The 14,022-nt window shown below is 41.1% G+C and overlaps 1 protein-coding gene across 5 annotated transcripts in view; it reads right to left on the minus strand.

The window, feature by feature from the left end:
• Positions 1-13,936, minus strand: part of IQCH (IQ motif containing H) — a 137,196-nt gene extending 123,260 nt beyond the window's left edge. For 2 of the 5 annotated variants that reach the window (XR_002095135.1, XM_019503947.1), the window contains exons 1-5: positions 13,709-13,935; positions 10,955-11,077; positions 10,501-10,598; positions 9,946-10,057; positions 4,692-4,811 (exon numbers count right to left, since the gene is read on the minus strand). Coding sequence is in view for 4 of the 5 variants with exons in the window: in XM_019503947.1 (XP_019359492.1) it covers positions 4,692-4,811; positions 9,946-10,057; positions 10,501-10,598; positions 10,955-11,077; positions 13,709-13,831 (576 nt within the window). In the remaining variant the exon portion in view is untranslated. Of the gene's footprint in view, positions 1-4,691; positions 4,812-9,945; positions 10,058-10,500; positions 10,599-10,954; positions 11,078-11,943; positions 12,583-13,708 lie in introns of those variants that run through there. The other 3 variants (XM_019503948.1, XM_019503950.1, XM_019503951.1) reach the window with 3 other exon arrangements.
• Between the last annotated feature and the right edge of the window lie 86 nt (positions 13,937-14,022).

Below are 14,022 nucleotides of genomic sequence, written 5' to 3' on the forward strand. Positions count from 1 at the left end.
CTAAAAGCATCTCCCGGCTGCCTGCCCCCGTGAGCACAGGCACCTGTGTGGCCCAGCCACACAGCTCCCTGCTGCCCCTCCCTGGCTGGAGGAGCAGGCACCTTCCCTGCCCTGCTGCAGCCCAGCACCACGGAAAACTTGGATGCTGAGCAGAACAAAACCCCAAATCCGACGTGTTGATATTTTAAAAAGACTGCCCTGACAGAGACAGGAAGACCCAAAAAAAGAGGATATGTCTGGGAAAACCCAGATGTATAGTAACCCTACTTCTGTGTGCCCCTTGAAGTGACATCAGGAATTTAGTGGGGGTGGACTTCAGCATTAACAACAACATTTGCACTGAATTCAGTGGAGGCATAAGAAGCTTTGTACAGGAATGAAGGAAGGAAGATTTTTAAGAGGTTTCCCCATTTTATTTTTAGAAAATTATCTGGAAAATTGAAGTTTACTCTCTTTATTCCAATGTATATTCTAGCAGGGAGCATTATTAATGAAAAATGAGAGGTTATGTGCATCTAAAGCATATACAACTCTGTTATAAATGGAAAAGGTGATGCAAGATTAAATATGGAACTGCTAGAGCATCATCATCATCATAATATATCAAACAGGTCCATTAAATAAATCAGACAGAGCTCTGAACTGCTCACTTTCCTTCTGCCTGGGAAAAAAATAAATCAGCTCTAGTCCTTTAAATTGCTATCTGAGAAATCAGTGCTGATGGCCTACTGCTAGATTTCCTAAAATCTACCTCTGTCAAAATCCTGCCATAGCAGGTGTGGAAGAGAATAGCTGCAGAACTTTGGTGAATGCCACATCTGTTTTTTGAAAAAGGGAACAGCAGCACAGAAGGAAGTAAGAAAGATAATTGCTGGCTTGAACTACAATACATTTTACTTGTGGGCAAAGGGCCAGCTTACATGAGGCACAATATGCAGGCCCATCTTATTGGAATTCAGGGGTGGGCCTCCATTCTTGTCCGGAGACAGCTGTAAACCAGCAGCCCATAGCATCACAATCAGGCACCGAGTTTTGTCAAGGAATGCTGATATGTACAGAAGCAGCTTCGGCAGCTTCGGCTGCACCCCTGCCTAGCAAAATGACAGTCAATCTCCGATTCCAGATGACAAGAACTGGATAAAAACTTAAAACAAATGGTGACCTTTCAAAAGATTAATTTGTTTACCAACAAAATGTTCTCTGTTTGTCAGCCGAGATGGGGGTGACCTTCACATTCCCATTTCTAGGTTGAAAGGATGCTGACTGTAGTCATCTGTTAAGTTAACTCCATCTCTCCAATTATTCCCTTTTTTATTTTTAGTGACAAGAGAAGTTTATTAATTCGCGGTGCTTCTTGTTCTGGATTACGAACACAGTTAGCTCATTTTGAATTACTGTAGTGTAACATCAATTTGTTTAAATCTAATTCTGCTACCGGAGCCAAGTTATGTTTTGACTGTAATTGCAGCCATATGCACGGACAGCGCTTCTAGGTTCTGAGGTCTTTTGTTCCTTTTTCTTCTCTTGATTCTTCGAATCATTTCAAATTAAGAAGAACTGTTAGGCTTTGCATTACTTTATGAACTTGGAAATGAATATGCTTTCAGTGATAGAAAGTGAGATTATAAACATACATGCCTGGTGAATGAATGAGAAGGCTATTATTGGTTCAGCCATAATTGAAGTAAGTTAGCAAAAAGGAAGAAAAAAAAAAAGGCACAAGATACAACACATAAAAAGCAGAAATCACCATAGCATTAAATTCTACCTCATGAATAAATTAAAAGGTTCTAAGTTTACATTACAGCATATATTCATTTATAAGGACAGGGTCCAAAATGCCGGTATAATTCCACAGCTGAACAGAAATTCAACAGAAACAAAAAGTACAGCTGTGAATCTCTATGTCGCAGCACTAAGAGTTATTTTTGCAGCAACTCTCATCAGAGCGTGTTTTGCTGGATGCTCTGTGGGAAGCGTGCATATTTAATGGTCATATACTATCATGTTTCATTTGCCTGTGCAGAGCTTACACGGCAAGAATGCGATGCCCGAAGTGTCCGTGTTGCTCAAAGCTGGACTACACCCCCTGCCTCATTTTAGGTATGTGCAAAATGTTACACGAGAGAAAGGAGCAGCACTCGGACAGACAAGTCCAGGCAACGGTGACTAAACTACAGACAGGCAGGAGCAGCTCCAGCGTTAAGACTTTCACTCAGTTACTGTTACAAAATCTAACCTCAGACTTGGGAAGCCACTCATTTATTCCTCTGTCAAATAATGACACCTAAGCACAGTTTGAAAACTATCTGACAAAGCAAGTTTTAAGTGGCAGGTCATTAAAAATCATCTCCCAGTTTGAAACGGGCTCATCCAGTATCCTTCCTCTCCCATCAGCTCAAAATACCAGCTTGCTATTACTGCTTTGAACATAAACTTTTGGCTCAACCTCTCTGAGAACTCAGGTGCTGACCATCTATGAAGAAGTGAGGCTGAAGTTAAGCAAAGTCATATCAGCTTCTGCTGTAAATAGTTTTCTCCAAATCTAGCATGCATTTACTTGAAGAGGAGTCCTTTTGCCATTGACTTTAGAGGGAGCCAGTTCAGGACTGTGTGTATACACGTTGCCCTCTATCGGCTGATCACCGATTAGAAAGAATCAGGGCTTTTCAGTAGGTGGCAACTGAGTTCTTCCCCTAACTAAAGTGGCAGAGGCCTCCTTTTTTTAAAAAAAAAAGCTAGACCATTGTTCTAGTCCCAGTTCTGCAAGTATGTGTTTTATTTTAATTATGCAGCAATAGTAGCTACAGTTTCATTACTGTTAACATAGCTTTTGTAATTAAGCCTTATGGATAATATTGTAACCAACATCTCATGATAAAGCCAACTTTGAAAAAAATCCACACGTGCAGGCACAAAAACCCTTCCTATTTTCAATCGGTTTTGATTAAATCTCAACAGCAACTAGAACATCGTCTGAAAACTGATCGTTCTTGAGATTTAAAAATTGAGAGTTACTGCTTAAATACGGCTGTTGGGAAGTTGTAAATTAGAGCTGAAAATGACCTAACTGGGTATTTAGTCCATCTCCATGTTGCATACACCAGTTTCTTAGCAACTGTAAATATGTATCAGATAGCTTGACTAATTTACACTAATGTTTGTCATTTACATCAACATCAAGAAGTTTTCTCTGATCAGTACATCTCAATGAAAGTGGTAAAACACATGGCTCACTGCAGTCGGATAATATTCCTCTCTGTGAGCATTTTACAGTGGTTCTAAAAAGCTATTAGCCATGATGCTTTTTTTTCCTAATTAACTCTATATCACAGGGTTAGACAAATCACCTCTTAGTCTGGGCAACGGCTTTCAAAAATCATTTTTTTTTATAAGAGGCAGCCCACAACTGTGCTATTCACAGACGCTGTTTATGTTGTTTAAAACCAAACACCCTAGAATTTCTCGTTCGGCACAGAGCTTGCTGCACGATGCTTCTGTTACATAAATGAAATTGTAAAAGAGAGTCTTTGTGCATGATCATTGGGCATGATCCTCCATGTGGACCATAACACCAAACTGAAAACTGTGAGTGCAATTGATCTTTGGAATGAGAAGTCTGTGCATATTAAATAAAAAAGCATAATTTGTGGAAAATACGGTGCTAATGCTTACTCAGTCGTTCAAAAAGAGAACCATGGTTGAGGTAAAGAAAAACTATTCTTACAAAGCGTAAATATTGACCGGGCCAAAGAGACAGAGAGATTGCATAGAAGGTGATTACGGAACTCTCCAGAGAAGTGGGGAAGGACTAAGCTTCTGATCTTTCCTTGAATGTGTGATTTAGTGTTTTATACATAAGGTCAAGTGCCCCAACCCTGTAACCTGGCAGTGGGGGCACTGTCTCCGAAGTGTGAGATGTATGTCCAAGTCCTTTCAGGCAGGGGGAGGATTGAAAGTCATGTCTCCCATCCCAGAGGGTGCTCCAACTATTGGATAAAAGGACATCACTACCACCAGCCACACTGACAAACTCAGGGGCTAATGGTGTTTAAGTTCACCCTGTTCCTTTGGGAGTCCTGCAATTTAAGCTGTGTGGCATCTGTGCATTCATTTAGTAACACTGATCTCCAGAATTACACCAGGTTGTTGTTAGGCTTACTGTCAAAAGAAATGTCAGTTGAGAAAATAACAGCAAAATGTAAAGTACTGCACATGTATTTTTTCACTTATTTATAATAGTCCCCTGGGAAGCTTGAAAATGGAATTTCTTCTTGCCCTAAAAACAAAAGAATCATTCAAAAATTCACTAGTGTCAATAGAAATCTTTTTATTTCCTTCAGTGGGCTTTGGATCAGGCCCAAAATCCCATAGGTCCCAGTCCTGCGAAGGTTTAGGCACATGATCTACTTAGCTAATTTTAATGGAACTACTCAGAGTGAACAGACTGAAGCGCATGCGTAAGTCTTTCCGGGACTGAGTCCCTGTTGCTCTAAAGAGAGCATTGCTGTGCTACTGTATTTTACTGCCTGGTCATAGCTGACATGTTAATAAAATGCAGGAACTTCAAAAAAAGAGAAAATCGTGAGATACTTCTATTTAAAACCATATTTTAGACATAAGAATCTTTCAGCTTTACTAGTGTCATGATAATATTGATAAAGGGCATTAAAATAATTTAAGCTACTCACTGGAGCTGATTTTCTTTGATTTATAAGTGGTAAGCTGATTCCATACTTTTGATTTAAAAGAACTTTGTTACTGGCGTGTTCTGAATCATACCCGATTTTCACGTGCCTGGCAAGCTTGTGCTGAAACAAAGAATATTATGCATATTTTAAAAATATGTTTACTATGTAAACTCAAATGCTTAAAACAAGAAGAAGTGATTGCACGGAGGAAAATGTTTATAATAATAAATTTGCCAAGGGATGGGAAATTTGTAAATGATTTGATTGCCATTATTCACCAATCTCTACAATCAGGCAAACAATGAAAAATGTACTTGTGGTCAGATTATTTAACAACTGAGATGAAGGAAAGCAAAACAGCTACTCACAAATATCATCCCACCACACTTCTCCTGGAATAATTTATTGTATATTCTTATTGCATTCCAGATATAAGTATATATTTGTTCTGATCCAAGTAAGTGATAGAAATGACATACAATCCACATCATATATGCAATCAATGAACATATACTCCTATTTCCAAAAGGAAACGTCTTGAATAAAAGCCCCCCTCCATGGATATTAATACAATTTACTAAGGCTGATGAGAGTTACTTGTCACTGTCCAAATAAAAGAATTGGCCAATCAAATCTGAACATATTACATCTGATCAGGTAACATGTACTTTCATTCTGTTAACAGGGACACTTTATTTTCAGCAATGTCACAGACAAATTCAAGACTGGATTTGCAAACACCAAACTACATCTTCATAATAAGGCTATAGCAAGCATTTAATAAGAACATCAGGTATCTGCATAGGCAACATTTGAGTTAATGTAGCCAAACAGAAAATAAATCAATCAAACTACTCTAAAGGTAGCAAGAAAATTTATAGGCAAGGTTTAAAATATAGCTTGAAACATACCATCTGCCCCAATTTGGTACTCCTTGAAATCAACAGTCCTCTTCAATATATAATTTCAGTGGGTACAAGATTAGCTAATGTTCACAGATATAATCATATACTTCATAAGTGTAGCTCAGGACACAAAGCAAATCAGGATTTTTAAACATACGATCTCCTTGGTGAGTATATTTATTTTCTCCTTAAGCACATGCTGAAGCATTTTGCTGAATCAGGCCCATATTAATGGGATGTGGCAAATATGCATTGTGATTAGTTAGATTGGGTTAAAAGTGAATTGTTAAAACAGTTGAGAGTAATAGTGTCATCTATTATGGCTAAGCTTGCCGGATACTTTAATTCAGGGATCATTGACCTGATGGACCAGAACTGCTTCCTTGGACCTGCTATGGCCCATTGGCTCAGTGCAGGTAAAGCACTTGCTTAGTCAGTAAACGAGAAAAGAAATAACCATTATAGATACAAGAATTAAAACACATTTTTTAATGTCTTATTTCAGCTCTGTGGAATGAATCAAGCTGTTCTGCTTACAAAAATGAGGGTAAAGGAAATCCTAAATAATAGAAAATATGCAAAAACAGCTTTTAAAATAATGTCTTCATATTTAAAGGAATCTAATAGATGCAATTATTTTGTATAAAGTTATCTGTGTCAAACATTTGATTTGAACACTGAGCATAAAATTATCTGTGTAAAAACATTTGACTTAGCATTGTAGCTGCACTGAAAGATAGAACAAAGCGTTTGGATCTGTACCAAGAGTTGTAATATCTCCCAATAGTTCCACTGAAGTAACAATGCTAAATTGCCTCTGCCACCAACATGAGTGTGTTCACCAACGGATGAATGCAGGAAGATCCTTAACGGGCACAAATTGGCATATTACTAACGACCAGATTATAGCAGCTAAGGATCTGGCTCGTATGTGCATAATTCCCATTATCTGAACACAGGAATGGAAAAGCACATTGTCAGTATATACGATCTAGCTAAATGAATAATGTAGTTAGAGGCAGGAACGTACCATTGCTATTTCTACCAAGTAAAAACAAGAGAGGATTTAAGGGGATATCAATTTTTGAAAAGCAAAATAAATCTGTGTAAGTTTAAGATACTATTTAGAAGGTATTTTTCTACCTAGTAAGAAGAGATAGCAATTTAATTTATTAACACACTAACATGTTTGAATTTATCTGAACGACGCTTCCCTCTTCTTCTGATGGTAATTACAAGCAGATGTATCAAATGTGATGCTCATTTAGACTTTGGTGTGTTAAGAACAAAAGTTATTATCCAAGCCAATTACTCTTTTACCTACATGGCTGCACAGAGGCAGAAAGTTCAATTTTCACCTCATCAGTGATTTTGTGGTATTTATTTTATTACCATACTGCACCACCGTACAAAAAGGAAACTGCTTGTGCTATTAAACAAGGATTGGAGGGAAAAGATGCAAAGGTTTCTTTCTGAAGATCTTCTCAATTAAAAACAGGAGACAACTCGCAATGCAAACTCCCCAGTCACAGGCTGACAGCAAAATGATAAATGTCTCACTGGCAGATTCCACTCAGGATAATGAGAATTGAAATGCTTAATAAAGAAAGCTGATGAAAGCTACTTTCTAAACTCAAAGGTACTGCAGGGAACAATACTGTGTTTGAAGGGAGATGGACTAAGTGTCTAACAGATCTTTCCATTTCTAACTCCTACGCTCTTCCATATTTCTGGACTCTGTTGTTATGGTGGAGAGAGACAGTGGGCTCTGTTAGTCTGAAGTCAGACCGAAGCCTCAGTTGTTACGGTGTAGAACAAGAAGCAGTATAGGAGGACAAATGGCATACTGCACATCTAGAACTAGCCATGCAAGCAACTTAGGTGAAACCCTTCCAGTCACACTCTGCATGACTTATTCCAGTTCGTAGGAAGAATAGTTATGGATGGTGTGTGCCATGGTCACAAGCTGAGCAGAAAAATGGAAGATGTCTTAGGAAACTCTCTGGTGTCTTTGGGCCTAAGGGAGGGAAGCAACAGGGGAAAGACATGGTATCATGAGTTCTGGTTGGGTGAACTGAGCAGTATTTCAACAGTAAAAGACAGATGGACGTGAGCAACCAGGAGAAGCTTGGATGTGTTCACTAACCCCATTTACTGCTAATGCACTAGAATGAGGTGACTTGGTAGACTCACATTTCTTTGTACACACTTGCTAGTCACAGAACCATGTACCTTGAACATTACAATGCAGTGGAACAATTCAAGTGTCATTTCTTTGTTGGTCCAAAAGCCACTTCATGCTGGGTGAACTTCATCCAGATTACAGCATTAGTCTCTGAAACAAGCAGCATGTTGGCTGTGCTCAAGCTAATTGTCATGCCTAACAACAAACAGCTTTCACATGTTTTACAGTACTCCAGAGCCTATTTTCTTCATTCACAACTATAATCTATTAATATTAATGAGTCATGTGCCATAAAGGGAGGAGAGAACAGGGAACTCCTATTGTGTTTTTAGGATGCCATAAAAGTTTCAGTTTTCAAAAAGAAAAACAAAAGACTCGGTTCAAGACCTTTTCAACTCAGCAGGGTTTATTTCAAATACGTCTGAACTGGATTTCTCACTAATACAGACACTGATGTCTTTTCTACCATTGCTGCGTCCAATCCACGCTAACAGGAGATGCATGTACAAATCTCTCAAGCTTAATTGGGAGAATAAACGCAACTACAATCAAGGACTCCAGTAGTGACAATGCATCATGATGTTCCATATTAGCTGGCCTAACACCACCACATCCTGCTGTTGCCAGGATTCAGAAATATTGTATCTGTGTGTAAATAATAATTCCATGAGTATACCAGCACATCTGCGGCCAGGCTATTTGGCATATGGCAAGTACTCTAACAATGTGTATGTGAAAATATCGTCTGTGGTAATTTGATGGCAATCTTGTTTTATGCTTACTGCAAACACAACTTATGCTCTATCACACAGCCTGCTACTGACCACAAACTACTGATTTATTGCTATCTGAATTATTTCTTTCAAAGCCCAAACTACGTACTTGAAACTTGATCCCTTCAAGCAACAGGTTAAATAAAGTAGGCCAAAATATGATTAAGTCCCCTAGCAAGTTATAAAGCTTTGTAAACTGAACACTTACTTCACATGGAAAGGAATCCTGAAAATGCCAACATGTATTTAAAAAAAATTAAACCAAATCTACTTATAGAGGCAAGTGGGGATCACCTAGTTTAAAAAGACAGGAAACGGAATTATAGGTGGTAATTTCCCAGCTGGATTTCACAACTATTTAATAATAAAAGCTTTTATGTTGGCATGCCAGGCATGTAGAACAGCTGGCAAAACAGCACTGTTTGTCATTTACTTTATAATGGGAAATTAGGGCTATCCTGTGTGTCTGTGGATATGCATTTTTAAGCAGATGTCACAGATATCAGAAATGAAAGGACAATGGGGCTCCAAAGCCCCCAAGGGAAAGCCAGGGTAGGACATAGTATGTGCCCTGCTCTAAATTAAGTTCACCCATGCATAGAACAGTTGAAAACCCATGGATTAGACACAGATTATAGACTGCTTGGCCTGTGATAATTTTTCACGATACACATATCTTTATAAAAGACAGTGTCCGATCATTTTCTAGGGCGCACTGTTGTTTCCGAGAGATTCTAAAAACAATTTTCAGGATCACCATTTTTTGCATTTAAATTGCAGGATTTTGTGTGTATTCTGCTCACCTAAATCCCAAAGCAACATAAAACTTGCATTCCTTTCAAAGCATAAACTAGTAAGATTTTGATGCACAGAGACCTATTAAGGCAGCCGGAAAGTTGCAACTCAAACCAGAAACCAGGAGAATTAAAGCACAGTTGCAACCTGAACACTGATTCTTTAAAAAAGGGTCTCGCAGAGTGTCATATTCATGGTTCCTTAGGAGTCCAAAAAATCACCTTATAGTTGAAACAGAGATTTTACTCCACATGCTGATTAAATTTGTTTAATTTTGTTAAATTTGTTACATTTGCCTTGCTTGTTTTGAAAAGGTGGATTTTGTTTTGAAGATGCCACCCTGGGCCTCTGTCACTCTGACTTGCCACTTCAGAATGATGAAAAAAAGTTCAAAAGCTAAGAGACAGGAAAAATTCTATCTGAAACAGAATCTCTGCAGAGTTTGGAGTAGAAACAAAATATACCTAAATGAAATTGCTTGGCACTAGATCCCATAATTTAACTAAGACTCCAGGATTCTGGGTAACTTTTCAGGTCCCAGTCTCCAATACTTATACACAGTCTATCTGCCCAAGTAGGAATAGGTTATTTCAGACCTGTGATCTTGGAGAAGCACATGCTGTCTTGCTCCAGGGCTGAGCAGTCAGAGGTTTAACAGGTACCAGTGGTAAAATTAACTGTTTCTGAGCAGCATCCTTAGGAAGCTCCCTAATATAGAAAGAAACAAAGAGTTACAAGACTTGCTTTGATTTTACCTATAAAACTTGTACTACTTCCATCTGATTAAGTTTAAACTACTATTGTTTTATGGACATTTTTGCTTAGCCAAAACACAAAAAGCAGTTGCACAAGTTAAAAGAAGAGCTTACTATACCTACACAAAACTGCATGTTAGTCTATCATTCTTTAACTTTTTGTAAAGTATCAAACAACAATCCACAGATGACTACAATGTCAGCAATGCAAGGTATTTCTCAGTAACCACTATGGTGACACTTCATGTACCCAGAGTTGGCACCGAGAATTCACACCCCTTTAAGTGTTTTGATCATCAACTTAAGCATGTAGCTGCTTCTCTTCTCTCTCCATAGGACTCTGACAACATGAAGCTTGTACTCCTGTCTCCCCAGTAAAAAGGCTCTTGTACTTACCATTTATAGAGCTGTTTTGAACACGCTTCCTTCTGATCAGTAAAAGGAACAGTTAACACTTGTCTGTTTATGGCATTGAAATAATTCTCAGCATGTTTCTGTTCAAGAAAAAAAATCGTGTTTAGACTATTACAGGGGAGATGGGGACACTCATCTCACTTGGCTCAATTAGCTTAACTTTCTGGACTTGTAATTAAGTGAAAAAGACATGACAGGCAATGCATATCTGGACAATTATAGCATGTCCTGGATAATGCTGTCAGCCCTAAGGCTAATTGACTCTGACCACCCAAAAAGAACAATTGTGGCCTGAAATACAGTGCTTGGGCCTCTCTTTTTTTTCATTAACGAACAGAATTTACAAAGAATAATATTTGACCCTATGTGTTTACAAAGAATTACTGATGAAAACTCCAATGGTGATAAGTTGTTCCTGTTCCCCGGATCTACTTACTTTTAACCCAATTTCTGTTCTTTCAATGGCTGTTTCAAGATTATGAACATCCAGGGCATTTTGATTTCCTTCAAGGTTGATAACTGCAAGTTTCCTCTTAAGCTGGCGAAGGTCTTCTTGAACCTGGAAAATCATAAATCGCACATATCTCCTTAACACGTGCAAGTATCATACCAAGCAGAACATTTCCTAAACATAGGAAACAAATTCCTTCATGATCCCTTCAGCTCTGCAACTACATGACAGAGACAAGGGATGTCTTTGCCAAGGGCTCCTAGAGTTGACAGTGGAAAAACCTGAATGATGAGATGCATCCTACAACAGAACCGGAGAAGGGTGTGGGTGAACTTCAGAAGTGAGGATGTGTTGCCCAGGTCTACTGAGAGCTGCACAAATGCAGCTGCATTGCTTCCAATTTCTGGACTTAGTGCCAAAGAGTTGGCATAGGGTGCCTCTGCATGGTGCTGTCTTGTGCTGTATAGCCATGCCAGTGCCACCAGAGAAGCCACGCAGAATCAAGGCCTTATTACTTCACTTGGTTTTGGGTCAAAGAAGATACGATCTAAATGGACAAAACACAAAGCCTGTAGTATGCAGTCGAATGTCAGTGGGATACAACTGATTTTCCCAGTAGAATCCCTTCCCACGCTGGGTAAGCCACTCAGCTGGCTTGCTGAGCTGTTGATGATGCTATTCACAGAAAGAGAGGCTGCTTTAGTCTTGGATAAGAAGAATTTCCTTTTGCATCTGAAAAGAGTGCTTGGGTTTATGGGAAGAAGGCTGAGAGTCAATTTCCCTTCATCCCTTGGTCACAGACACCTCTCAATCCACCCCATCAGTTACTAGTACTACAGTGCCTCACCCACCTCTCCTACAACCTGGTAAACCAGCAACTTTTACCTAGAAGCTGTCAAGCAGCCAGTACAGTCACCAGTAAGAAGTGCATTGTTTTCTGTATATGACTATAAGCACTACAAAGGAAAAAATACCTCTTGAGAAACCATGTAGGACTAAAGTCGTTTTAAAAGGAAGAGAACTCTTTGGACTCTTGGGTTGTCAGGCAGTACCAGTTTCAGTTAACACTCCTTCACTTGAAACCACTGGCAGCCCTAAACCAATGAGGACAGTATGAATTACTAGTGTGACACATATTCCTCAGATTCCCATACAGCAGTGATTCTTAACTGACATGGTGGCACCCTGGGCGGCTGCGAGATCCTTTTAAGGGTGTTACAGGGTGCTGCTCAATAGTAGCACAGTTAGAAGTGCGTACACCTACACAAGGAAAGCCCAGAGATTTAAAATAGGAATCCAGAGTGTTAAAAACATCCACTGTGGTCTGTTTTAGCTCTTTATAACAGCAGAATCGCACTGTTAAGAGTCAAAAACAGAGGGAATGCTCATTTGCCTTCAGCCTGAAGAGGCTGAGAGCCACTGCCATAGCATGTGGCTTGAAGCTAAAATGTTTTTGTGACAGAACAGTGCAATAATGATAACTTCAGTCCCCGGGGCTGCCTCGGATGCCCCCTTGACCACTTAGCCCCTACGCACACGGTATCAAGGGTCCCTCCCACTGGTTTACCAGCACACTCTCCTCCACTACATACTAAGTCTCTCCATCAACACGTTTCAGGAATGTATGTGGTAGCCGTGTTGGTCTGAGACAAAAGGAAATGCAAAAATCTAGAGCGCTTGGTGCTAAAATGATACCTTTCATTAGATTAATTGGGAAATTGCAAAAAAAATTATCTTTTTCTTCAAGCTTTTGGGCTCATGCGCTTTTCATCAGGCTCAGGCTGCTCACAAACAGATTCTCACGGACCTAGAGGGGTGGTTTTCCAGCTTCTGCTTCCTTTGTGCAAAAATGAAGTTTATTTCCTTTTTTACCATCTTGGACTTTCCCTGAGCCTGACGAAGGGTGCATGAGCCCGAAAGCTTGCAGAAAAAGACATTTTTTTGCAATTGCTCAGTCGGTCTAATGAAAGGTATCATTTTAGCACTACGCACTCTAGATTTTTGCACTCCACCAACATGTCGCTTGTTAATACATCCCCCGCTCCCTCTCCATTATGGTGATCCATTTCCAGAAGGGAACAGGAATACGTCTGTGCGCTGAATCTTGTGCTCCGTAGCGAGGGGGGTGCAATCCAACGTTTTGCAGCTGGACCGAGCCTCTGCTGTCAGCAGCGTTTGGGAGCAAGCCCGTTCATGTCTCGCGTCTCCTTCTATCTGACAGCATCACCCATTTCAACCAGCTCCGATTCGACAGGAGTTTTCAACCGACCCCGATTCGGCCAGAGCAAGGGTCTCCCATCGAAAAGCCGAGATGCACGGGGGAGAAATGTGCCATACAGCCGCTAAACTCTGCTGCAGCCTCCATGACGATCGCGGCTTGGTTTAGGGGGGTCTGGCGCTCCCACGGCTATGACACGAAAGGCTCCGCATCTGATGACGGCGTATCGATTTCAGCGCCTGGTTCGGCATCTCATTGACAGAGACCACAGCCAAGCAAGCCGCAAGCCAGGGCCACCGGGAAAGCCCCTGGAGGAGGAAGGAGCTCGGCAGGGAAATCTAGGCCGCCCCCCTGCTCCCAGCAGGCCCTGTCCCGACCTCCGCCCCCCAAGTCCCGCACGAGCTCCCCCAGGCCCGGGCCGCCCCGAGCCACAGGCCTGGGGGCAGAACTGAGGCTCACGGGAGTTCAGGCAGGGCAATGCCGCAAAGGTTCCTGGGAAGGGGCGCCCCCCTCGCACCTACCTGCACCAGGATGGGCCCGATGACGTCAGCCATGGTGGCCCCGGCCCGGGCAGCGGGGAGAGGGGGCAGGCGGGGCACGTGACCGCGGCGCCTAGCAACGGGACGCGGCCCGGACCGTACCATACCATCTCTTTCCGGGGGGGGGAGGGTTCCCTCGGGGGGCTCAGCGGGGTATCTGCGGCTTCTCCTCCCACCTTCGCCTTACCGGCAGCACCCTCCCTTTTCAACACCCACCCGCCAGCGGCACTCCACCCTAGCCCACATGGTACCGGCCGCCCGGCCGGAAGAGGCGAGCTTTTACGCGGAAGCGGAAG

The sequence above is a fragment of the Gavialis gangeticus genome, unplaced genomic scaffold, assembly GCF_001723915.1.
Source record: "Gavialis gangeticus isolate Ggan-Ray unplaced genomic scaffold, GavGan_comp1, whole genome shotgun sequence".
In the NCBI taxonomy this organism is placed as follows: domain Eukaryota; kingdom Metazoa; phylum Chordata; order Crocodylia; family Gavialidae; genus Gavialis; species Gavialis gangeticus.